At 37.8% G+C, this 27,523-nt stretch overlaps 1 protein-coding gene across 1 annotated transcript in view; it reads left to right on the top strand.

Moving 5' to 3' along the window:
• Nucleotides 1-27,523, top strand: part of LOC100758324 (ankyrin repeat domain-containing protein 26) — a 75,330-nt gene that overhangs the window by 9,136 nt on the left and 38,671 nt on the right. The window contains exons 4-6 of the mRNA XM_035447070.1: nt 2,345-2,441; nt 4,922-4,995; nt 7,822-7,903. Coding sequence (XP_035302961.1) covers nt 2,345-2,441; nt 4,922-4,995; nt 7,822-7,903 — 253 coding nt within the window. The remainder of the gene's footprint in view (nt 1-2,344; nt 2,442-4,921; nt 4,996-7,821; nt 7,904-27,523) is intronic.

Genomic DNA, 27,523 nt, shown 5'->3' with positions numbered 1-27,523 from the left:
CAAACCTCCACATGTGAGCCATGGCACATGCATTCCTGCACACATACAGACAGATACATAGACAGGCAAATGACAGACAGACAGACAGACAGACACACACACACACACACACACACACACACACACAAATAAATACATGAATAGATAAATAGTTTAAAAATAATCCTGTGTTGGTGTGTGTGTGATTAATTATAATTTGTGCTAAGAATGAGAAGTAGCCATAAATACAAGCTGCTTGCCCATCAAATCAAATCACTTCCTAAGTACTATTGCTCCAACTGTTCTACCCTTCTTCCTTCTCCTCTTCCTCCTCCTCTTCTGCCTACTCTCTCTTCCTTCTATGCAATTCTTGTAGTCTCCTTCCTTCTCATACATCTACTATTCTCTCTGTTTGAGCATTTACAGACAGGCCTTTCATATACAATATCCATGTATTACAAATGGGTGTTAAATTACCACCTTGCCTCTGTATGTAAACCTTGTATGATTCCATGTATCGCATAATATATCAAATTTGCAACTCCACATTAGGTTTTCTAAAAGTCATAAAAATCCATCATTTATTATAACTAAGTTTAAACATTTCTAATTATTTCAATATAATACTTTCATTTTTTCTACCACCACATTATAATTAATGCTATATAAATTTGTGAATTCATTAGCAGTTCCAGGCAAAGGAATATTATCAATGGAACAAAATCAAGATGGCCATGGAAATATTTGTTCATGGGTATGTAAATAAATAACACTGTGTTGTTTTGTTTAGCAAGATAGCATAGGCACATACAGTTATATAGTATACTACCATGTGGAATAATCATAAGTTTGCATTTTTTTAAAAAACATTTTACCATCTTATAGTATTTAGAGTATTTTTAGAGATGTTCATTCAAAACTAAACAGCATCTTAATTTTGTTGCCTCGTGTCTTTCTGAAAATTACTAGTTCCTCTGAGTGCACCAACTCATAACATTCCAATTACTTAATCAAACTACAGTTTCTTGAATGAGCAGGTAAGTAAAGGTTTTACTTTTCACACAGCCTCCTCTTCCTTCACAACAATGTCTGAGAGAGTTCTAATCAGTGACACTCTATGACATCAACTGTTCTAATAAGAGTTACTTTCAAGTTATAATTTTTTAGGACTTTACTTGGGATTGGAATGTACAGTTCTATTTTACATAGTATTTTCCTTGTTGATAACTTACATTTTTAAATTTTGTTTTATGGGATCCATTCAATTATTAATTGTCCTCATTAAAGACATTTATTGGCAGCTGGGCATTGGTGGTGCACGCCTTTAATCCCAGCACTCGGGAGGCAGAGGCAGGCAGATCTCTGTGAGTTCGAGGCCAGCCTGGTCTCCTGAGTGAGTGCCAGGATAGGCTCCAAAGCCACACAGAGAAACCCTGTCTCGAAAAAGACAAACAAACAAACAAACAAAAAAGACATTTATTGGCTACATATAAGAAAGAACCAACAGCCGGATTATTGAGTTTTGCAAACTAAATAATAAATATTTGTTGAATACACAGAACAGATTGGGTATTAAGAAGGCTTTATTTTACTAAACAATCCCAGGTTGATGTGTTCATTCTATGTGATGTGTAATAGCTTCAGTTAATCTATCCACTGAGTGAAATTAAGATAAATTAAGAGGTTTAACTTACAGATTTAATGTATTAATGTATAGTTCATTTTTGTCATTCATAGTGTTAAAATGACCATGCTATTTACCATAGTCATATAAAATGATTTTTGCTAGTTTTATGCTAATACTAGATTCCTATTAATCATCAAACAGTCTTACTGGAATGCTTCCCTCACTATAACTATCCATTTATCAGTCTCTTAAAGATGGGATTTTAATACATTTCAGTGGTGGTTGTAATTTAATAAAAAAAAATGAACTTGATGTTTGTTTTTATAGGTGGAAAGTTTGACATATGTGCGGTTTAAATTTCATTTATTTTTTCTGAGATAGTCCTGGCTATCCTGGAACTTGTTCTGTAAACCAGGCTGGCCTCAAACTCAGAGATCTGTCTGCTTTTGCCTCCCAAGTATTAAATTTTATTTGGAAAGTATTATTAAATTATCATCATTTATATTTGCTCCTGGCATTTTGGTGTCAGCCTTATTTCTCTTAAAGTGTCGCAGATGATCTTATGTGTATTGTCTGTTGTCTGGTGTTTATATAGCAAGAGAAACTAGATTTGATTTAGGTAACATACAAGATCCTTAGTTCAAAAGACATGGGTTACAATATTTAGTACTCTAATTTCTGAAACTGGCTGCATTTGGAATTGGTATTTAGGTGTCCTTTTTATATTAATTTTAACAGACAACCTCTGAGACTGCCACGTATATGGAAAATGAGGTTCCTTTTTCTGTGACTCCAGATCAAATCCTAGAAAATATGGCAAATGCAGAAACTGAAGGTAAGATGTAGCTTTTATGTTCGTGTAAGTAATATTTAGATGAGTCAGGTGGAACAAGTTATTCTAGTAGACAAAGATACTGACCTATATCTCATGCAGGAAGTTACATGGTAATAAGAATGATGTACAGTCTACTTTCTGCAAATATTGAAATGTAATGCCCCACTACAGCATCCGGATTTCCAAGTAGATTACAAAGTATTGAGTTACCTGAGGCACATAATAAAGAAAGTGAAGAGAAGTTAGGAGAGGGAACGCTGTGATAGTTATTGAGTACAGGGAGGAAACATAAGCCAGCAAAGGTGTGCAGAGAGGAGTTGCAAAACACTGACATTCTCTAGGAAATGAAATATAGAATAGTATATATGCAGGAACCACAATGTGACCTTCTAATATGTAACCAAGTGCTACCAGCAAAGACATGCATTTCACTTCATTATTTTGGGGGGATGCCATTAAGCATGATAAAGCATCATGGGGACTTGTTCTTGAGTTTCATCAGATAGAGACACAGTTGCCATATAACATTTGGATAGAAGTCAATATCCAATAGTGGATATCCAATATCCAATCACTTCTCAGAGTAGTATCACAGAAGCCCAAGTAATAGGACAGAGAGAACCAAGGCACTGAGAGGGCTGCGAACTTTTTAAGTGTGTTCTGGCCAGTTTAAAGCCTCGCCGGCAATGTTTGATTCTTCTGTGCTTTTAATTTTGTGAACATTTGGAAGAGGAAAAAAGCCAGACTTGACAAAGAACTGAAGTAATATAATTTAGAAGGAGATCTCCTATCAGGTATAAATTCTCAAGTTTGATGGATCACTTGTGTGTCTCATGACAGACTTGACATTGAGATTAGGCTGCTCTGGGGTTCTGGATTTCCCATGGTTTATCAGCAAGATTCTGATTAACTACACAGTGTGCTGAGGATCAGATATCACAAGTGCTATGCAAAAGTACATTTGATCATGGTTTGAAACATAACACAACCAAAGAGTGGTTGACTACTGTTTTGTTTCTGAGCGTGTTTCTAGACAGTCAGACATTCCAAAGAGATGAATGACAGCAATTTTTAGCTTCCTTTCAGAATTTTCACATTAACTCTCTGTGCTATCGCTTGATTTGATCATTCTAGTTGTACAGTTCTTACATAGTGGCTGAGTCAGGGATAGAGAAAACGAAGCACTATTATACATCTAACAGTAAATGAACAGAAAGAAGAACATATCTAGAAAATGGAAGGAATGAAGAGATGATTTAACACTTGAGGATTTGTCTCAGGGAAGGAAAGCAGAGGCAGTCACTTTGGTCTCCTCACCACCAGCTCCCTATGCATCCAGAAAAATGTGCCTCATATGTTTTCATTATATTCTCATTCAAACAAAAGTCCTGTGGTTAGTGGAGAAGCTCACTCTGTAAATACTTAGTGCAAGCATGAAGACTGGAGTTTCCCTGCAAGAAAGAAGCATGTTTTAGCACCCTTGAAATTGCAGCTTTAGGTCTGGAGAGGTTGTTGACTTTGGAGCTCACTGACCAGAGAGTTTTGCCTATGCTGTGAGTTCCATACCAACACAAGATCTTGTCTCAAATTGGATGGCTCCTTTGATACTTCAGTTGGACACACAGACATGTATGTATGCTCTCACATACAAGCACACATACATGGGCTGAAGAGATGGCTCAGCCATTAAAGGCTAGGTTCACAACCAAAAATACAAGCACACATACACACCACATATGTACATGTACACACAATCACACAAGCACCTGCACACGCATGTGAGCACACACACACACACACACACACACACACACACACACACACACACACACACACACACACACACACATCATTGTGGCATCACAGGTTATTGGAAGCAGAAGGGAGAGCTAGAATTGTGTGAACGGCATCATCAGACTTCTTCTGTAGTTCTCAGGTATTAAAGACAGAAGCTATAGGGATCCTTGTTACTAGTCTTTCTCTGTCCCACCAGCCAGTTCCCAAATAATGTCACAGAGACTTCTTAATATGAAAGATCAGCCTTAGCTTAGATTTGTCCCACCAGCTCTTAGAACTTAAATTAACCCATTTATCTTAATCTGCATTCTGTTGCATGACTTGTTACCTCATCTCTCCATACTGCCCATGCTGCTTGCTCTGCATCAGTCTTGTGACCCAGCCTTCTTCTTCCCAAGTTCTCACTCTGCCTGAAAGTACCATCTATACCTCCTGCCTAGGTATTAGCTATTCAGGTTCTTATTACACCAATCACAGCAATATATTTTCACACAGTGTGCAAGTATCCCACAACAGATCCTATGTGCTCACACAAATACTAAGGTTAAAGAAAACTACTAGTTAGGAAAATAAGCATTGAAACTTTATTTTAAATAATTTTAAGCATATAAATATATATATACTTTTATTTTAACTACCACATCATTATATTTTATTTCCTTAAATATGTGCATTTTTTTCAGCAAAACCAGACAAAGAAGTGACATCAACAGAAGGACAAACAAGGCATTACAACAGTGAAGGAGTTAACTCAGTGGTATGTAAATATTTATACTGACAATTGTCATTCAATACTGTTTGTTTAACAGGGTAGCTTAGGTGAACAAGTTACACTTTAGATTATCCTAAAGAGCAAATGGTCAGTTCAATGTTTACTTTTTAAAATGTTAGTTCATCATGTTTGTTACATTATTTTAAGGTCTACATAAATTACAGAGATAAACATCTTTCATTCAGGTGCCAGCATCTTTCTAAAAGTTATGAGACTTGTACATTTGAAAAAGATATATGTGACAGCTTCCAATTGTATTGATACTAAAGGGTGGGTCAAGATACGTGGTTTTGGATTACTAGTCGATAATCCCAACCTTAAAGCTGAATCCTTCCTTGTGGTCTCTAGATGATATCTATTGCCCACTGGAAATTCATTCTGAGAATATGTACTCTCAGTGCTGGTCACATATGTGCTAACATGTAAAAAACACCTTCTTAGCTTTTCTTCATTTAAAGGGTATAAACTAGCAAATATCATGCAAACTACTATGTACTTTCCTACATAGACAGCTATTAGTCTTATCTTAGGTGGCTCATATTAAGTCACATAGCCATATGGAGTTCATGTATATAAATTTTTAGTAGTCATTTGTTAAACTAATATCATAGCTAAGTTTGGTATGCTGTTGGTGACATTTTAAATATTTTAATTTTGAATAAATTACTATTTATCATATGAACTCTCTTTATATATTAAGCACTGAAAAACCCCGATAAGGTCTTATGACACAGTGACAGAGTAGCAGAGATAAGGAAGACGCAAGCATTTATGGTCATAGTAGGTGATTTATATAAATTAAACAAAGATGCTTACATGAAGAATAAGAGTCTTGTTTGTAGGTGGAGTCAGTGGAGTTGTGTATGGGATTCTATAGTTAAATTGTCCTCTGTGATATTTAACTGCACCCTAAGCATTGAGAACAAGTCAGTCAAGGTAGTGAATAGATGGCACACTAGACAGAGTAGAACACATCTATCCATCACGCAGTCCTTCCTGTTGCAGAATGACCAGAAGCAATGGTACAAATGGCCTCATAGTCACATTTAAACTTATGAGGTACAGACAAGGAGATGTTCAGTGAGTGCCTGGCAAACATACACCAGACTCCCAATAAATCTTCTTATGCTTTCCTCACCCCTAAGCCTTGCTCAACACTTTCAAAGTTCTTCCTTAGGTGGGATTTACAAGTGTTTAATTCCTTGTTCCTGTAAGATATTATATAAATACAAATATGCTGTTATAGAAAATGTCAATAATCTTTATGAACATATTCAAACTATGTTATCAAAATTGTTACCACTAAATATTAAAAGTTTTGAAAAGTTCTTTATCTAAAGCAAGCAATTAGCATACTGTTCTCTACATAGGAAATACAAGAAGAAATTAAACCGTTTTCTTTCCTCATATCCTTCCCTACCTTCAAAACAACATTGGGCATTGAAAGCATAAGTGGTTTATACTCTTACAGCAAGTGCAATGCAAGAACTGGTTAACATGTGTAACATTTGCTGATGTTCCTTTATTCCTGTGGGGAACTAAGTGGATTTCCAATGAATTTTTCTGTTGACATCTTTGATTTATTTTATTTTATAGGATCCATTTCTTTTCCATTATCATAACCTGTAAGTCTAAGTGTTGAAAAAGTAGATGTAAGAAAGACCTACAGATAATTAATAAACACCAGCAGGTTGTTGGATTTTTCATAGTATTGAATTAATTCATTTAATATGCAGAACAGATGATGAATACTGTTTTAAAAGTGTCTAGTTAATAAGGAACTGGTTTATGGGTCAGTAGCTAATGTGGTTGCCACAGAAATGTAAAGATCATTCACTGTTCAGGTCCCCAGGGCCCATATAAATGCTGAGTGGGTACAGAAACCCACATGTAATTCAATAACTAAGAAGCTAAAGACAGGACCAAAGAGCAAGCTAGCTAGCCACTAGCCAGACTGTAGATGTTGGTAAACTTCAGACTCAACTTGGAGATCTTGCTGCATGAATAAAGTGGAGAGCAATCAGAGAAGATTTATGAAGTCAATCTGGGCCTCCACAGGCAGGAACACATTTGTGCAAGTATTCCCATTCACACAAGTACATAGTTACACATACACAGAGATGCAAAATTAAGAGTGTAGAGAGTGAAACAAAGACACGTTGAAGTCTCCATTCAATCCCACCCTCATTACATCCAGTTTTTATATTTGTAAAATGGGGAACGGATTTAATTTAAATGTCCATAATTAGTTTTAAGGTGATATTACATAATTTTTTTTAGTATATATGTGTTTAACACGAAGGTGGTGATTCTATTTTATGATCATGGAAGTAATATTAGATTGCTGTGACTCTATACTTGTAGTAGAATATTGTGCTGTCTATGTAACCTTGAGAGTTGGTATGTGAAAGACTGGAGTTTAAGATATGTGTGATATTGATTTAAAAACATGCAAATGCACTTCAGATTCATTTCATAGATGGAAGGATTTATGTGCATCTGTGCATTCAGGCTGCGCTTTCTTTATTTTTAAAAAACACTAACTTAATCCTAAATATGCCTTTTTCATGTTGACATATCAATTATGCCTACTCTTTCTTTCATCAAAAATACTTCTGAAGCCCTTCCCCATTTGGTTTTCCTGGTCAGTGGTCATAGGAAGACACGACATTAGGATCTGTATTCAAATAGCATGGAACCCTACAAATGCTCTGCTTGCTTTCTAGTCTTGCTGCCTTTAAATTGAGAGAACACGAACTCTTCAAAGTTAGCAGCAGATTTTATGCAGCTCAAATTTTATGTTCATTCCAGCTGCTGGGGAAGGAAGATGCATGTCATTTAGCTGCGCCTATAGAACAAAGAAGTGAGAATGTGACAAACGGTGAAATGGAAGGTATGAGTCATCTGTCCTGAAGAGCCTTCAGACAGATATATATTTAAACCAAAGTGAATACGTGTGCAAGTAGACAAAGATACTGACCCAACTCTTACAGAGTAATTTAAAAGGGAAAAATGATGATGAGCTTCATACTTGGTCCAGTTTCAACCATTAATGCAGCAGTATTATAAAGTGTACTCAAAGTATTACAAATATCTTCCTGGCAGCTAGACATAATAAAGTGTACAAATGGCCTGGCAATAGATGATGAGAGAATTGTGGAATCCACAGCATGACAGAACTGTTAAAGTAGTTAAAGGCTTGAATGTGAAATGTCTCCCATAGGCTCATGTGTTCCATCAAGGTCTCCAGCTGTGAAAGTGGTTCTCTTCATTCAACATTTATTCTATTTAGTTTCCTATTGACTTTCATGGCCATTGTGTTACAGAATCGGGTACATTGATACAGCTCATATGAATTTATGTAAAATTTAATGTGAAATAGATTATGAAATGATCTTAAACATGTCATATTTTCTTGCTAAAAATCACACTTTCTCTGTGTGATTAATGGTTATATTTGCTGTAGATGAGACTCTTAAGACACAAATACAAATTCCTTGTGTATAGAATCACTTCTGAATCACTTTCCCTCCACCTGAGACTCCCTCTTATGCTGCCTATATGTTTCCTCTTTTCCTGAATTTTCCTCTTTCTCCCCTGGCTTACCCTTCCTCCTCCTCCACTTGCTATTCTTCGTGTTTGAGCATTATAAACAAGGGCTCTCCATACAATATTTGTGTTTTATAAATCAACCATATATTCTTAGCCTCCTTGTTCTCCCTAAATTCCTAATGCTTTAGAAGGTGAGCATTGAAATTAGGTTCCTGGGTTAATTGTGTCAGTACAGAACATGAGAAACATACCACCAAGCTCAGTAAGCTTTGTTGTATCAGTGAGTTTAATTTGTTTCCAGCCACATTTTTCTCTCTTATTATTATTATTATTATTATTATTATTATTATTATTATTATTAATTCAAGTTAGGGAACAGGCTTGTTTCACATGTAATTCCCCTCTCCCTCTCCCTCTCCCTCCCCTCACCCTCATTCCTTCTCCCCCACCTCCAACCTACCCCCTACCCCATCCACCCACCACTCCCCAGGCAGGTAGGGCCCCCAACCGGGGCTTCACCAAGTCCACCAAATCTTCCTGTGCTGGGCCTAGGCCCCTCCCCATGTGTTCAGAGACAGAGTCATCCCTTCAAGTGGGATGGGCTCTCGAAGTCCCCCACACACACCAGGGCAAAACTCCAGTCCACCTCCAGAGGCTCCCAGGAGTGCAGGGGCCTCCCCATTGGCATCCATGATCAGGGGGCTGGATTAGTCCCGTACTGGCCTCCCAAAGAGCATCTGGGGTCGATATGCTTTCCCTTTTTCAGGCCAACTGTTTCTGTGGGTTTCTCCAATCTGGTACAGACCCCTTCGTTCTTCATTCCTCCCTCTCTTCAACTAGGTTCCAGATTTCAGCTCAGTGTATTTCTGTGGATGTCTGTCTCTGCTTCCATCAGTCACTGGATGAGGACTCTAGAATAGCATAGAGAGTAGTCATCACTCTCATTCTAGGGGAAGGGCTTCTAGGCCATCCTCTCGTCCACTGCCCCGACTGTCAGATCGTGTCATCCTTGTAGGCCTCTGGAGATCTTTCTAGTTCCAGATCTCTTCTCGGACCTATAGTGGCTCCCTCTGATATGGTATCTCTCATCCTGCTCTCTCTCCTCTATTCTTCCCCCAACTCAATATATCTGCTCCTCCATTTCTTCTCCTCTCCTCTTCTTCTTGTGTTCTTATTGTGGCAGCACCCACTCCCCTACACTCATGCTCTCAATTAGCTCGGGAGTTCATGCCACTTCCCATTCCTGGGGTCCATTTATCCCTTAGAGTCATTCATGATTTCTAGTTTCTTTGGGGAAGAGGATTATAGGCTGGTAAACCTTTGCTCTATGCCTAAAAATCATATATTAGTGAGTACATACCATGTTTGTCTTTTTGTGATTGGGTTACCTCACTCAGGATGGTTTCTTCTAGTTCCATCCATTTGCCTGCGAATTTCAAGATTCCATTGTTTTTTCTGCTGAGTAATACTCCATTGTATAAATGTACCACATTTTCTCAATCCATTCTTCAGTTGAGGGGCATCTAGGTTGCTTCCAGGTTCTGGCTATTACAAACAATGCTGCTATGAACATGGTTGAACATATGTCCTTGTTGTATGGACATGCAGTATTTGGGTATATACCCAAGAGAGGAATGGCTGGATCTTGAGGTAGATTGATTCCCATTTTTCTGAGCAACCGCCATACTGATTTCCAAAGTGGTCTTACAAGTTCACACTCCCACCAGCAATGGAGGAGTGTTCCTTCTTCTCCGCAACCTCTCCAGCATAGGTTGTCATTGGTATTTTTGATTTTAGCCATTCTGACAGGTGTGAGGTGGTATCTCAGAGTTGTTTTGAGTTGCATTTCTCTGATGGCCAAGGATTTTGAGCACTTTCTTAAGTGTCTTTCAGCCATTTCAGATTCCTCTGTTGAAAAATCTCTGTTTAGTTCTGCACCCCACTTTTTAATTTCATTGTATGGTGTTTTGGTGGCTAGCTTCTTGAGCTCCTTGTATATTTTGGAAATCAGTCCTCTGTCAGATGTGGGATCGGTAAAGATCTTTTCCCATTCTGTGGGTGGTCGTTTTGTCTTACTGACAGTGTCCTTTGCCTTACAGAAGCTTCTCAGTTTCAGGAGGTCCCATTTATTGATTGCAGACCTCAGTGTCTGTCCTTCTGGCGTGATGTTCAGGAATCGTTCTCCTGTGCCAATTTGTTCAAGGGTTATTCCCACTTTTCTTCTGGAAGATTCAGTGTGGCTGGATTTATGCTGAGATCTTTGATCCATTTGCACTTAAGTTTCGTGCATGGTGACAGGTATGGATCAATCTGCAATTTTCTGCATGTCTGAATCCAATTGTGGGAGCACCATTTGTTGAAGATGCTATCTTTTTTCCATTGTATGGATTTAGCACCTTTGTCAAAAATAAGGTGTTCGTAGGTGCGTGGGTTAATATCTGGGTCTTCAATTCGATTCCATTGGTCTATCTGTCTATTCTTGTTCCAGCCACATTTTGACTGCTCTTTTACATAATGAGCAGAGTGTAGTCACCAATACTGGAGTATTTTTTAGTCAGGAGTATTCTGGAAACATTCCCTGCATCCAGCATGTATCACTCTTTTTAACTTTCATCTAAATAAAATTATCCTCTCTTATTTATGGGTATTCTATTAACAGTCTTTCTTGAATCACATTTTATCCATCTACATCTAGTGCATAAATGACTACAAAACATGTAAAAATTTGGTAACTAAGTAACTAAAAGCAATTAATCATGTGTTAACAATCAGAACTCAACTGAACTCTCTACCTTTTCACTGTCATATGTCTCTCTTTTCTCTAAGATTCCCAAGCTTGTGGTGACTCTTTCTCACTAACTCATGTAGAGTAATTATTGTCTCCGGCTGTTTCTACCACCTTTCTTGTCTTCACACTCACCAATTTATTTGCATTTGAAATAATAATGTAAGTAGGAAAACTGAATGTTACAAAGGACCTCCAAAATAGAAATGTCTATTTTTCTAGAAATTCATAGCTGATCAATAAAGAAACCCCATAGCTGATCAATGAAGAAATCTCATTACTGGTCAATGAAGATACATCACAGCTGACTTGTCTTTAACAGACATAAACAAGGGTGTCAAGATTGCAGTAATGTGGACAATAACTTTCTGGGCTTATTTATGTTCACAAAAGAAAGCTAAATATAAGTTTCTATTAATATTTTCCTCTCTGAGAACGTTATGAATATATCCTGGGATTTAGAAAATATGCATTATTTATATGGTTTTATGATGCACACTATGATTTTGAATAATTCACTGATGTTTTAAAACTTTTTATCTAAGTTTATTCATTTATGTTGAGTTTGTAAATTTGTGGATGAATCTTTAAAAATAATTAAATTCTCTGAAACTCACAGAATCTAGTGTCTATCCAAGGGATATATTAAAATTTTGTTTGGTTACAAGTGTCTCATAAAATATTAAATCTTCTAAAGATTAAGTGCCCTTGAAAGCATTACTTGTGTAAACTAAAATCCAACATTTCTTATTACTGTTTAAACATCCATTTGTTTCTGCACAAACTTTGAACTGAAGTTGTTTCATAGTTAATGTTACATAAACATATGAATTTACCAACAGTTCTATGCAAAGAGGTAACATTGGCAGGAGAACAAAGAAGACATGATATCCAAGGGGGTGTTCAGTCATTGGTATGTACATATTTAAATTGATGCTAGTCACTTGATAGCGTTTTGTTTTGTTTAACAAGAGAACATAGGCCAACAAAATTGCATGTTGGGCAATCCTATAAAATTTCTGGTCACAATTTTGTATTTAATTTTAAATAATTTTCTACCTCATATTTCTTTGAATTCTCTGAATGTCTCCATGTATTCAAAACTGAACATTATCTTCATCTTGTTTCCAAATATCTTCTGATAACTACAGGGTAGAAAGTCACTAATATACTACCTAATCAAAATGCAGTCTCATGAGTAAGAACTAAAGTCAGCCTCTTTGTACATATCTTCTTCCTTCAAAGCATTGTCTGTTCTTGAAATGACTCTAATTAGTTGACACTCTTATCATTTGTTCTAGTCAAAGTTAGTTTCAATTTGTGAATTGTAGAATCTTCCTCATTTTGAGATAGGGCCATTAGTTTCTTATTGTAACATACTTTCCTATTGATAACTTACATTTGTTTTGTTGAATAGGATCGGTTTACTCACCATTCTCATTAAGTAGATGACATTTGCTGATTAGATGCGTGAAAGCACCATCAGACGATTCTCAACACAAAGGGCTCTTTGGGTTTTGTCCACATGCGTCAAATATTTGTTAAATACATAGAACAGACTTTGTACAATGGCTCAGCAAAGTCTGTGTTGTGAACAGAGAGACCACATTGAAATGTCCATTCCATATTATCCATGTTAAAATCAGATTGGGGTACTACTGATTTTTATTTAGTTTAGATGTTTTATATGATCTTACACATTTTACTGATCATTTTTGTTATAGTACTAAGATAATGAAGTTATTTTACCATAAATACATAAAGTGAGGTGCCCCTTTTTTATATGGCCATTATAATAGTGTATCACCCTGAATCTACAGAAATAATTAGTGGAATTCTTCCTCAACTACATCATTTTATAGATGCTTAATTACAGATAAGAATTTCATATATGGAATGGTGGTTATTATTTGGAAAAACAACAAATGAACTTTGGCATTCATTTTTATAAGTTAAAAGTATCATTTCTGTGTGTATATTACAAATTTCTTCTTCCATTTTTTTGGTTTGTTGAGGCAGGGTTTCTCAGGTATTGCTTTGGAGCCTGTCCTGGCAGTCACTCTGTACACCAGGCTTGCCTCGAACTCACAGAGATCCACATGCCTCTGCCTCTGGAGTGCTGAGATTAAAGGCATGTGCCACCAACGACTGGTGCATATTACAAATTTCATGTAAAAATTTTAGCAAACAATGTTAAGCATACCTTTACTTATCATTTTCTTGACAACTATTCTGATTTCTCTTAAAATGCTTCAGAGGTATGGTTTTCATTTTCAGTTGCCATATCAATTCAAAAGTGAGACTTGATTTAGAAAACACACCAGAGGGTCTCAGCTCAAATGGCATACATTCTATGCATTCTACCTGTTTTCCAGTCTCAGTCCTTTTGAATAAGATATTCAGATACTGGAAAATAGAAGCATATTTTGCTCAACTCCTTTTTGTACTAACTTAACAGATTGTCTCTGAGCCTCTTCTACAGAAGAATGTGATTCATTTAGCTGTGGCTACAGATCACAGAATAGAAAATAAGGCAACCACAGAAATGAAAGGTAAGATCTAAAATTGATATGTAGCCCTTGGAAGAAATAGTCAAGTAAATCAGGAGGATGAGTATATTCCACTAACCAAAGATTTTACAGGTTTCTCCTGTAGGAAGTTAAATGCCAACAGGATTAGTATCTAACCCATTTTCTACAAAAGTTGAAATCAAATGTGCATTACAGTAGCTGAATTATTCAATAGATTATAGGGTATTTTAACCTCTGAGGAGTAGTAAGGCATAGTAAACTACAGAAAGACAGGGAAATGAGTGATTAGAATGTTGCCGAGGACAAGGAATATAAAGAAATCAGAAAAGATTTGTATAGAGGAAAATGATGGAATACTTTAGACAATGAAATGCAAAGTACTGGAAATGAAAGAGAGAGAAAACAATTGCATATTTAATTGTGCCAAGTCAGCAGAAGCACTAGTTTGCTTTCCTCTTTTCCTCTTCACTGTTGGAAAGACATTGAACATGGTAGTATTTCAATGCACAACCCTGTTCGATTTTTACAAGGTAACTAGAAACGTAGCTGGTAATTCCTATGTGAATAAATATTAATGTACAATGCTGGTTTTTTCTCAAGATAGTATTTTATAGGTCAGGATAAAATTACCTGAACCAAATGAGTGCATCTCCAAGTGACACATACAGACATACAGACATATATGTATTACATAACTACATAACTAAAACCAACCTTTAAGGAATCAAATATTCATCTAAAAATTTAGGGCAATTTATTCCATTCATTAATACTATAAAAATTCATTTTTGTCTTTCTACTGTTTCTCTGAGGAGGCAGGTCTCTCTGTCTCTGTCTCTCTTTCCTTTCTCTCTTTCTCTTTTCTCTCTCTCCCTTTCTCTTTCCTTTCCTTACTCCCTTCCCTTTCCTCAATAAACTTCCTACATAAAAATTCAAATTTTATTTTAATATGTTTAAACATCTGAATTAATATTTTTCACTTAATCTACAATGTAATAAAATTTTTCTTTAATTAAATATGTGCATTTGTCAGCAACACCAGACAGAGTCATGACATCAACAGAAGAGCAAGTAAGACAAGAGAGCAGAGAAAGACTGGAATCACTGGTATGTAAATATCAAATTGCAGGTTATTATTTAATACTGTGGGAGTTTTTATTGTTTTTTTGACAATGTAGATAAGGGAAATAAAAGTACATGTCATATGATACTATTATAGATGTGTACAACTAGTCACAATTTAGTATTTAATTTTAAAATATTGTAGCTCATTATGATTTTTAATATATTCTTAAAGCTTGGACAAATTCAGAGAAAAACTTAATCTTTTCTTCAATAGCAAATAACTTCTTGAAGATTGCCCATGTCTTCCCAGTGCACAAACACTGTATTTTAAGTGTTGTAACTTTAGATTGCTGATTGCACATAACTATATATGTATTAAGCATAGAATATCCAAGATGAATTAGAACAAGAAGGCGAAGCTAGTAAGATGCAAACACGTATGAGTCATAAATATGTTTCAAGTTTTTCAGAAGAGTATTGAAGGAGTTTGTGGTTCCAATCAGTGACTGTACAGGAGGAATTCTGTAAGTGGAGTTAATACTGTGTGTGATATTCAGCTGTGCTCCAGGGACTGTATCTGCCATGGTAATGAAACAGAGGGTAGACACATTGGGTAGAGAGTACTGTAGATCACATCTGTTCATTCTTTGGTTCTTTTGTTGTAGGATAAGCTTGTGGCAGAGTAAGGATAAATGATGTCATAGTCAGTGTTATACTTGTAAGGTAGACAAGAATGTACAAGGGAGTGCCTGGCTCATTTCAAACACTACATATTCTTACCCTCACCTCTTGTTTTTAAGTGAATGCCATTTCATTTTTATTTACCTCTGTTATTCATTCTTTCAGCAAATATTTTATTAGTCCTTTGAGAACTTGGTACAATGTAATTTGGCCATATTCCTCCCACTCCCAAGCCCTCTGAGAACAAACGCCTCACTGCCCACCAACTTTAACTCAACTATTAAAGTTGGTGCTGCCCTTATACTGTTAGATGTATGGTCTTCCCCCCAGAGCATGACTATCCTAACAGGGATAATACCCTTAAAAACAATTTATTCTCTCTCTTCTAGAATCTATCAATTGCCAATAGTTCCTTAGCTAGGAGTGGGAATTTGTGTCAACCATCTGTCCCATGACATGTTGGGATTTTATCTGCCTTGTGTTTGTACAGGTCTTGGGCAGGCTGTCTCAACTGCTGTGAATTCATATGTGTGAATGCCTTCATTTGTCCAGAACGCCCTGCTTCCTTGTAGTTATTCATGCTTATGGATCTTAAAACCTTTCCATTCCCTTTTCCACAGTAATCTCTGAGCCTGTTGCTAAAACACATTATACATTCTGGAATATTCTCCAAGTTGGGAATTAGTTTCATAACCTCTGTAATATTTGCAGGAGATTGTATAATCACCATTCAATATACAATGTTCTTATTCCTTATGGCTTTATTAATATTTTTACCTTTTAAGATTTTATATTTGTGTGTATTGTATATGTGCTTTTCCTGTATGAAAATCACCACATACATGCAGTACCCACAGAAGTCAGAAGAGGGCTTCATATTCCGGCTGGAACTGGAGTGACAGAGGTTGTGATCTACCATGCTTATGCATGGAACCAAACTTGGGTCTTCTACAAAAGCTTCCGCTGCTAAGCTATTTCTCCAACCCCTCAAATTATGTCTTCTTATCATGACAATTGTTACAATGAAAGTCACTAAAAAGTTCATGTACATGAAATAAGTTAATAGTAAGATTGTTGTCCATATAGAAAATATGAGAGGCAATTAAACTTCAAAGCCTTCTATCACCACACATCCCCCTCTTTCTTCAAAGCAATATGTCAACAAAATTATTCTAAGTGCTTAATACTCTCTTACAACAATTTTCAAATAAGAATTTGTATAAATCTCTAGCTTTCAAAAATACCCCCCTTTCCTCTAGAGAATGCAATGTAAAAATGTGCGTTTCCAAATTATGTTCCTTGTTGCCAATTTCCATTTATTTTCTTTAATATGACCTGTTTGCTTACTATTACCCTTAGTAAATGAGTGGCTAAGTAAGTACCTACTTGTGATTATGAACACAAAGAGCTCATTGGTTTCTGTACAATGTTTAGCTAATATCACTAACACAGCAAAAATGTTATGTTGTGGTTTAAAAGATTGTATGTTGTGAAACAGACATGTTGACGTCTCCATTCCATTTCATCTTCATTGGCACCAGCTTCTTCCTCTACAAATAAGGGAATAGATTTACTTCAAAAATTTATCATGGATATTTATGACATTACACTATGTTTTAAATTTTAATGTTTTTATATAAGACTAAGATGGGAATGCCAATTTACCATTAGTCTAGGAAGTGAGATACACCCATTTTTGTTTGTTTGCTTTTGTGCCAATAATGCCAGACTCTGAGTTTTCATACTTGTACTAGAATGTCCCCTCACTGTTTTAATTTATTTGTGAGTGTCTTCATTAAAGATTGGAAGTTTATACACATGTAGAGATAATTTCAATTTGAAAAAAGTTACAGATGAACTTTGAATTTATGTGCAGGAGTGGCGACTTTGTGTGTACACTGGCTTTTATTTTAAATATTAATATAAATTATCTTATGTTTTAAAGATAACTTACTAATTCTTTCCTTGTTAACATAACCTTTATACCTACTACTCTATAAAAACATCCTGCTGCTCTTGCAAGTTTGATTTTCCCAGTCCAAGATTTATTTTTGACGTATGGAAGCCAAACATAGAACTGATTGAGCTAATATCAATCGTAGGTCCTCTATTCAAATGATGTAGACTCCAGTAAATGCTTCCTTGAACATCTAGCCTCATTACTTTTAACATGGGGAGTTCTGATCTCTTAGAAGTAAAAAGAGGTTTTGTGCAACTCATTTTTAATTTTTTTCCAGGCTATTTCTGAATCTCTACCACAGAGGAACAATGTGGGTCATTTGGCTCCAAGTGAGCAGCAAAGAAAGGAAAATGTGACAAAAGATGAAAAGGAAGGTATGAGCTAAAGTTTAACAGTAGCCTTTGATAGAGTGTTTATTTAAAGCAGGAGGGGAGTGTACTCTAGTAGACAAAACTACTTACCTATTTCTTATATTGTAACTTAAAGGCCAATGAGAATGATATCTAATTCAGGTGCCTAACCAACTGAATGTGCCACTCAAGTGGCTGAATTGGTAAATAAACCATTCAGTTCTGTAATGTCTGCAGAGTAGTAAACATAGAAGGGTGCAGCAAAGACACAGAGATGAATGGTCAGAATGTTATTGGATACAGGGAATATTGGACACCAAGGAAATAGTGTGTTGTGGTTTGAGCATGTAATAGCCTACATAAGTGTAAGTATATGATCTAATCAGCATTGGGCAGAGGCTCTGTCTTGAATGATTCCTTATCAAGATGGAATATAACCCCTCAAACAGCGAGCCAGAATACATATTTCTTCCTTCCTTTAGTTGCTTTTTTTATTATTATTAGTTCTAGTTAGGGAACAAGCTTGTTTCACATGTAAGTCCCTTCTCCCTCTCCCTCCCCTCACCCCCACCCCCAGCCTACCCCCACCCCATCCACCCACCACTCCCCAGGCAGGGTAGGGCCCTCAAAGGGGGCTCTGCAAAGTCCACCAAATCTTCCTGTGCTGGTCCTCGGCCCTTCCCCATGTGTCCAGGGCCAGAGTGTAACCCTTCACGTGGGATGGGCTCTCAAAGTCCCTTCTTGCACCAGGGAAAAATACTAATCCACCACCAGAGGCTCCCTGGAGTACAGAGGCCTCCTTATTGACATCCATGTTCAGGGGTCTGGATCAGACTTGTACAGGCCTCCCCGACAGCATCTGGGGTCGATGTGCTCTCCCTTGTTCAGGCCAACTGTTCCTGTGGGTTTCTCCAACCTGGTACAGACCCCTTCGCTCTTCATTCCTCCCTCTCTTCAACTAAATTCCCGATTTCAGCTCAGTGTATATCTGTGGATGTCTGTCTCTGCTTTCATCAGCCACTGGATGAGGGCTCTAGGATGGCATAAAGAGAAGTCATCAATCTCATTTTAGGGGAAGGGCTTTTAGGTTATTTTCTCCACCATTGCCTGGATTGTCAGATCGTGTCATCCTTGTAGGTCTCTGGAGATCTCCCTGGTTCCAAATCTCTTCTCAGACCTATAGTGGCTCCCTCTGATATGGTATCTCTCATCCTGCTGTCTCTTCTCTATTCTTCCCCCAACTCAATATTTCTGCCCCTCCATTTCCTCTCCTCTACTCCTCTTCTCTTGCTCTTATTGTACCAGCTCATCTCCCCTACTCTCATGTTCCCAATTAGTTCAGGAGTTCATGCCACTTCCATTCCTGGGGACCATTTATCCCTTAGAGTCCTTCATGTTTCCTAGTTTCTTTGGTGAAGAGGATTATAGGCTGGTAATCCTTTGCTCTATGTCTAAAATTCATATATGAGTGAGTACATACCATGTTTGTCTTTTTGTGACTGGGTTACCTCACTCAGGATGGTTTCTTCTAGTTCCATCCATTTGCCTGCGAATTTCAAGATTCCATTGCTTTTTTCTGCTGAGTAGTATTCCATTGTGTAAATGTACCATATTTTCTCAATCCATTCTTCAGTTGAGGGGCATCTAGGTTGCTTCCAGGTTCTGGCTATTACAAATAATGCTGTTGTGAACATGGTTGAACATATGTCCTTGTTGTATGAACATTCACTATTTAGGTATATACCCAAGAGATGAATGGCTGGATCTTGAATTAGACTGATTCCCATTTTTCTGAGCAATCACCATACTGATTTCCAGAGTGGTCTTACAAGTTTGCACTCCCACCAGCAAAGGAGGAGTGTTCCTTTTTCTCCACATCCTCTCCAGCATAGATTGTCATTGGTATTTTTGATTTTAGCCATTCTGACAGGTGTGAAGTGGTATCTCAGAGTTGTATTGAATTGCATTTCTCTGATAGCCAAGGATTTTGAGCACTTTCTTAAGTATCTTTCAGCCATTTCAGATTCCTCTGTTGAGAATTCTCTATTTAGTTCTGCATCCCACTTTTTAATTTCATTGTTTAGTGTTTTGGTGGCTAGCTTCTTGAGCCCCTTATATATTTTTGAAATCAGTCGTCTGTCAGATGTGGGATCGGTCAAGATCTTTTCCCATTCTTGGGTGGTTGTTTTGTCCTACTGTTTCCTTTGCCTTGCAGAAGTTTCTCAGTTTTAGGAGATCTCATTTATTAATTGCACACCTCAATGTCTGTGCAACTGGTGTAATGTTCAGTAAGCAGTCTCCTGTGCCAATTTGTTCAAGGGTAATTCCCACTTTCTCTTCTAGAAGATTCAGTGTAGCTGGATTTATGCTGAGATCTTTGATCCATTTGCAGTTAAGTTTTGTGCATGGTGACAGGTATGGGTCTATCTGCAATTTTCTGCATGACCGAATCCAATTGTACCAGCACCATTTGTTGAAGATGCTATCTTTTTTCCATTGTATAGATTGAGCACCTTTGTCAAAAATAAGGTATTCCTAGGTGCGTGGGTCAATATCGGGGTTTTCAATTCAATTCCATTGGTCTGTCTATTTTTGTGCCAATACCAAGCTGTTTTCAGAACTATGGCTCCATAGTAGAGCTTGAAGTCAGGGATGGTGATGCCTCCAGAAGATCCTTTATTGTAAAGAGTTGTTTTGGCTATCCTGGGTTTTTTATTTTCCCATATAAAGTTGAGTATTGTTCTTTCAATGTCTGTGAAAAACTGTGTTGGGATTTTGATGGGGATTGCATTGAATCTGTAGATTGCTTTTGGCAGGATTGCCATTTTTACTATGTTAATTCTACCTATCCAAGAGCATGGGAGATCTTTCCATTTTCTGGTATCTTCTTTAATTTCTTTCTTTAAAGTCTCAAAGTTCTTATTGTACAGGTCTTTCACTTTTTTGGTTAGTATTACCCCAAGATATTTTATGTTGCTTGTGGATATTGTGAAAGGTGATGTTTCCTTGATTTCTTTCTCATTGGATTTGTCATCTGTATATAGTAGGGTTACTGATTTTTTTTTTTGAGTTAATTTTGAATCCTGCTACCTTGCTGAAGGTGTTTATCAGCCATAGGAGTTCCCTGGTAGAGTTTTTCGGGTCACTAATGTAGACTATTATGTCGTCTGCAAATAGTGAAAGTTTGACTTCATCCTTTCCAATTTGTATCCCTTTGATCCCCTTTTCTTGTCTTATTGCTGTAGGCAGAACTTCAAGTACAATATTGAAGAGATATAGAGAGAGTGGACAGCCTTGTCTTGTTCCTGATTTTAGAGGAAACGCTTTGAGTTTCTCTCCATTTACTTTGATGTTGGCTATTGGTTTGTTGTATATTGTGTTGATCATGTTTAGATATTTTCCTGTTATTCCTGTTCTCTCCAAGATCTTTATCATGAAGGGATGTTGGATTTTGTCAAAGGCTTTTTCAGCATCTAGTGAGATGATCATGCGATTTTTCTTTTTCAGTTTGTTTATATGGTAGATTACATTGATGGATTTTCGTATGTTGAACCATCCTAGCATCCCTGGGATAAAGCCTACTTGATCATGGTGGATGATTTTTCTGATATGTTTTTGGATTCGGTTCGCCAATGTTTTATTGAGTATTTTAGCATCGATGTTCATGAGGGATATCAGTCTGTAGTTCTCTTTCTTTGTCATATCTTTGTGTGGCTTGGGTATCAAAGTGATTGTAGCCTTGTAGAAAGAGTTTGTCAATATCCCATCTGCTTCTGTTGTGCAGAACAGTTTGAGGAGTACTGGAATTAGCTCTTGTTTGAATTTCTGGTAGAATTCTGCAATGAAGCCATCTGGCCCTGGGCTTTTTTTTTTTTTTTTTTTTTTTTGGTTGGGAGGCTTTTGATGACTGCTTCTATTTCATTAGGGGTTATAGGTCGACTTAAACTGTTTATCTGATCTTGATTTAATTTGGCAAGTGATATTTATCCAGAAAGCTGTCCATTTCCTTCAAATTTTCATACTTTGTGGAGTACAGGTTTTCAAAGTATGACCTGAAGATTCTCTGGATTTCCTCAGTGTCCGTTGTTATATCCCCCTTTTCATTTCTGATTTTGTTAATTAGCATGCTCTCTCTCTGCCTTTTGGTTAGTTTGGCTAGAGGTTTGTCTATCTTATTGATCTTCTCAAAGAACCAACTCTTTGTTTCATTGATTCTTTGTACTGTTTTCCTAGTTTCTACTTTGTTGGTTTCAGCTCTCAGATTGATTATTTCCTGGTGTCTACTCCTCCTTGGTGTGTTTGCTTCATTTTTGCTCTAAAGCTTTCAGTTGTTCTGTCAATTCTCTAATGTGACTTTCCTCCAGTTTCTTCATGTGGGCACTTAGTGCTATGAACTTCCCTCTTAGCACTGCTTTCAGAGTATCCCATAAGTTTGGGTATGTTGTGTCTACATTCTCATTAAATTCTAGGAAGTCTTTAATTTCTTTTTTTATTTCTTCCTCAACCCAGGAATGGTGCAGTTGGGTGTTATTCATTTTCCACACAAATGTAGGTTTTCTACAATTCGTATTGCTGTTGAATTCTACCTTTAATGCATGGTGGTCTGATAAGATACAGGGGGTTATTTCAATTCTTTTGTAACTGTGGAGGTTTGCTTTGCTGCCAACTATGTGGTCAATTTTTGAGAAGGTTCCATGTGGCGCTGAGAAGGTATATTCTTTTGTGTTTGGATGGAATGTTGTATAGATATCTGTTAAACCCAGTTGGGTCATAACTTCTATCAGATCCTTTGTTTCTTTGTTAAGTTCTGTCTGGTGGTCCTGTCTAGTGGTGTAAAGGGGGTGTTGAAGTCTCCTACTATAAGTGTGTGTGGTTTTTTGTGTGGTTTGAGCTTTAGTAATGTTTCTTTTACAAATGTGGGTGCCTTCATATTTGGGGCATAGATGTTCAGGATTGAGACTTCATCTTGATGGACTTTTCCTGTGATGAGTATGAATTGCCCTTCATCATCTCTTTTGATTGCTTTTAGTTTAAAGTCTAATTTCTTAGATATTAGGATTGCTACACCAGCTTGTTTCTTGAGCCCATTTGATTGGAAAATTTTTTCTCATCCTTTTACTCTGAGGTATCGCCTGTCTTTGAAATTGAGGTGTGTTTCTTGTAAACAGCAGAAGGATGGATTCTGTCTTCGCATCCATTCTGTTAGCCTATATCTTTTTATGGGTAAGTTAAGACCATTGACATTTAGGGACATTAATGTCCATTGTTCATTGGTTCTTCTTTGTTTTGGATTTATTGTTGGTGGTGTCATTGCGTGTGGATTTCACCCTCCTGTTTCTTTTTGTGTTTGGTAAAATTAGATTATCTATTGCCAGTGTTTTTGTGAATGTAGTTTCAATGGAAACTCTGAAAGCCAGAAGGTTTTGGATAGATACCATACAAGCACTAAGGGAGCATGGATGTCAACCCAGACTACTGTACCCAGCAAAACTTTCAATCACTATAGATGGAGAAAACAAGATATTCCATGACAAAAATAGATTTAAACAATACATATCCACAAATTCAGCACTACAGAAGGTTCTGGAAGGAAAACTCCAACCCAACAAACATAACTACATTCACAAAAACACTGGCAATAGATAATCTAATTTTACCAAACACAAAAAGAAACAGGAGGGTGAAATCCACACGCAATGACACCACCAACAATAAATCCAAAACACCTAGTTCCTGTGTTGGTCAGCAGAAAGGCCCTTTAGTTGCTTTTTATCAGATACTGTTTATTACAGGAGTGAGAAAATTAACTCATACACAAAATCAGTACAGAGACATGGGGGCATTTGCTGTTATCAGTCTTTCCATGCAGTTGGGGGCATTTGGAATTGGTTTGCAAGAGGAATGTAGAAAACCTTAAAACTTTGGACTAGCCATGTTCCTGACAGTTGTATCCAAGCCTTCATAATGAATATTGGATGATCATAAGGCCTAGAGAAATGTAGATTCTGTATGACCAGCTTATGATATTTCAAGAGTGAGAAATTATTTCATAGAGACCTGGACTACTGGCCATTGAGGTTATAATCTTGCAAAGGCTCAAACTGATTTCTGCCCTTGTCTTAGGAAATCCAATGATTCTGGATTTTAACAGCAATGGGTTAACCAGGGTGTTTGGCAGGTGAGATTGCAAATCAGGCTAATATTCTTCTTATGACTTTACTATTATCAGTCTTGTCAAAGTCTATGGTGAAAAAGATCAGCAAATTGGAAATGAAGAGGATGTTTAAATGTGCATTTTTTTTGAGGAAAAACATTCCAACAAGGTTAATGTTCCAGCCATGTTACATACTGAACTTAGCTCTATAATTATTAGTAAAATGTCCCATCTATAGTGACAATAGGACTGGTGCCCTAAAGCCAACCTATCAAAGCTCCAATTTGTGAAAACACAAATTGTTTTGAAAGAGTGCTTTAACTCAGGATGTTACAGATTTTAATTCCTCAAAGGTGTCTCCACAGGGACAGGACACTGAGACTGCCCCATGTGGTGCTAGAGGACCAGGTTCTATCCAGAGCTGGCAGCAGAACTTGGTGGCAGAGTTTACTAGTTTACATATTAACTTTGCAGTTATGAAATATTCAATATGGGCTGACTGGGCAACAGAGTTTTTCACCATGGTTCCATAAATCCACTGAGGAACTAAGGACAAGCCATTTGTGAAAAGCAAGAAGCCCATGTGTGGTGACCAGGAGTAGCCATTGTGTGAAACTAAGAGGGTGAAACCTAAGTTTCAATTGAGACTTCAGAATGTTGGAGATGCCAGAACTGTTAGACATCTGTTAATAAAAACTGAGTGCGTGGAGTTCAGCCAGGCAGAGAGAGGTAAGTGTATACTGCAGGCTCCAGATCTTATCTAAGCCCCAAGGATTCCCAGAAGAATCTATCCTGAGCCCTACAAGCCCAACACAGAGCTGCAGGATTTAATTCTTTTTCTTCTGAGTTTTATCTATGCTTTGATTTGAGCATTGCTGGGGGTCTCTGGGGGCCCCCTGGGTCAAGGTTGGAGAAGGTAGAGAGCACTGTTCACCAGTCCCGCAGCGCCTCCCACAAACCCAGAGATAATTGGAGGCAACAGGGAGTCAAATCAAGCAAGATCTCATTTATTGTTTAACAGTAAAGCTCTCTTAAAGTAAAAAACCACAGGGTGGGAAAAGTACTACTCAATAATTTTAAAGGTATTCTTTTTCCCCCCACATTCTCTTCTCTTTTTTCTCCATTTTTATTTAAATTAGAAACAAGATTGTTTTACATGTCAATCCCAGTTCCCCCACCTCCCCGGCCCACCCCCAACTAATACCCTACCTACCCCATATCCTTTCTGCTCCCCAGGGAGGGTGAAGCCTTCCATAGGGGGTCTTCAGAGTCTGTCATATCCTTTGGGAAAGTGCCTAGGCCCTTCCCCATGTGTCTAGGCTCAGGGAATATCCCTCTATGTGGAATGGGCTCCCAAAGTCCATTCCTATGCTAGGGATAAGTACTGATCTATTACAAGAGGCCCCATAGATTTCCCAGGCCTCCTCACTGACACCCACGTTCACAGGGTCTGGATCAGTCCCATGCTGGTTTCCCAGCTATCAGTCTGAGGACCAAGAGCTCCCCCTTGTTCAGGTCAGCTGTTTCTGTGGGTTTCACCAGCCTGGTCTGGACCCCTTTGCTCATCACTCCTTCTCTGCAACTGGATTCCAGTTCAGTTCAGTAATTAGCTATGGGTGTCTGCATCTACTTCCATCAGCTGCTGGATGAAGGCTCTAGGATGACATATAAGTTAGTCATCAATCTCATTATCAGGGGAGGGCCTTTAAGGTAGCCTCTCCTCTGTTGCTTAGATCGTTAGTTGGTGTCATCCTTGTAGATCTCCAGACATTTCCGTTGTGTCTGATTTCTCTTTAAACCTATAATGTCTCCCTCTGTTATGGTATCTCTTATCTTGCTCTCCTCTATTCTTCCCCCAACTCAACCTTCCTGCTCCCTCATGTCCTCCCTACCCCTCTTCTCCCCTTCTCATTCTCCTAGTTCCCTCCTCCCATGTTCCCAATCTGATCAGGAGAGCTTGTCCTTTAAAGGTATTCTTAGTAAATATCTAGTGTCCTATCCCTTTTGGGGCAAGGTCTGCTAGTGTGATGACCTCATCTAGTGTGATTTTCTGCAGCCAATTGTTTTTCTTAGTAAATACTTGTAGTCTCGCCTCTGTGGCTTCCTCTCAGCACCATCTTGTAATGGCAGTGGTCGTCAGCTTGGGCCATTCTCCCTCCTGGTGGGACATGATCTGTGCTCCTCCACAGAGCAGTCCTGTGGATGCTTTAGCCTCCCCCCATCCTTGAGAAAGGGTGTATTTACTCTGTGTCATTTATGTGTTACAGATATGCCACGTGTGTTTCTGATTGTACAGTGGCTCACTTTAGTGATCTCATTGAGTCTCAGAAGAGACTATGGGCTTTTGAGAAGTATTAAGACTGATAATGACACTGAAGAGTTCAGGAATTAGAAAGAATGCATTTTGCACCTTGACATCCTGTCGAGGTTAGAGTGTAATACTCTGGTTTGAGGATGAAGTGTGCTCTGTAGGCATCTGTGAACTGTCACTCTGGGTGGGCTCTTTGGGAAAGCTGTGCACCCATCAGTAGGATGCTCATTAGTGGTGGCACACCATGATATTTGTACATCCTAGCCATGCTTGCTGTTTTTGCTCCACTTCTTGCCTGAGGATCAATGTAGCCAGTCTACATCATGCTCCTTCTTCAAACCATCTGAAGCATGACAGAATGTCCGCCTTCAAACTAACTCAGAAGAAACCCTTTCTTCATCAAGTTGTTTCCTACCAGGGATTTTGTTATGGCAACAAAATCATAACTAATGGAGAGTATAAAATACTAGAGACAACAAAACTAATAAAAAGTCTTTAGTCAATTAGGCAAAGAACGGTCAGGAAAGGGAAAACATCTAGTGTTTAACCATTGAAAGGAAGTACAAACACCACAGCATAGTGGTGTATGTCTTTAATCCTAGGATGCAGAAGGCAGAAATGTGAATTCATTATCAGTCTGAGCTATATAATGGGTTCCAGGTCAGCCATGGTCAAATAGTGAGACCCTGATTTTGGAGTGGTTTTGGTTTTTTTGTTTTTGTTTTTGTTTTTGTTTGAGACAGGGTTTCTCTGTGTAGTTTTGGAGACTGTGCTGGCACTGGATCTGTAGAGTAGGCTGGCCTTTATCTTACAAAGATCAGCTTGCTTTTGCCTTCCAAGTCCTGGGATTAAAGACCTGTGCCACCAATACCAGGAGACCCTGTATATTTTTAATGTCTTTACAAATAAGTGTGTCCATTCCTTTTCTCTTTCTTACTTTTGGGTAGGCACTAAGCATTGTTCTGCTTTATCATGCAGACCTATGTTTGCATGCATGCGTAGATGGTGGTGCATGCCTTTAAACCCTACACTTAGGAGGTAGAGGCAGGCAGAACTCTGAGTTCAAGCCTATCCTGGTCTACAGAGTTAGTTCCAGACAGCCAGGATGATTACACAGAGAAACC

The sequence above is a fragment of the Cricetulus griseus genome, chromosome 6 (assembly GCF_003668045.3).
Source record: "Cricetulus griseus strain 17A/GY chromosome 6, alternate assembly CriGri-PICRH-1.0, whole genome shotgun sequence".
NCBI classification, from domain to species: Eukaryota; Metazoa; Chordata; class Mammalia; order Rodentia; family Cricetidae; genus Cricetulus; species Cricetulus griseus.
The sequence above is the reverse complement of the archived record's forward strand: the minus strand, read 5'-3'. Positions and strand labels throughout refer to the sequence as shown.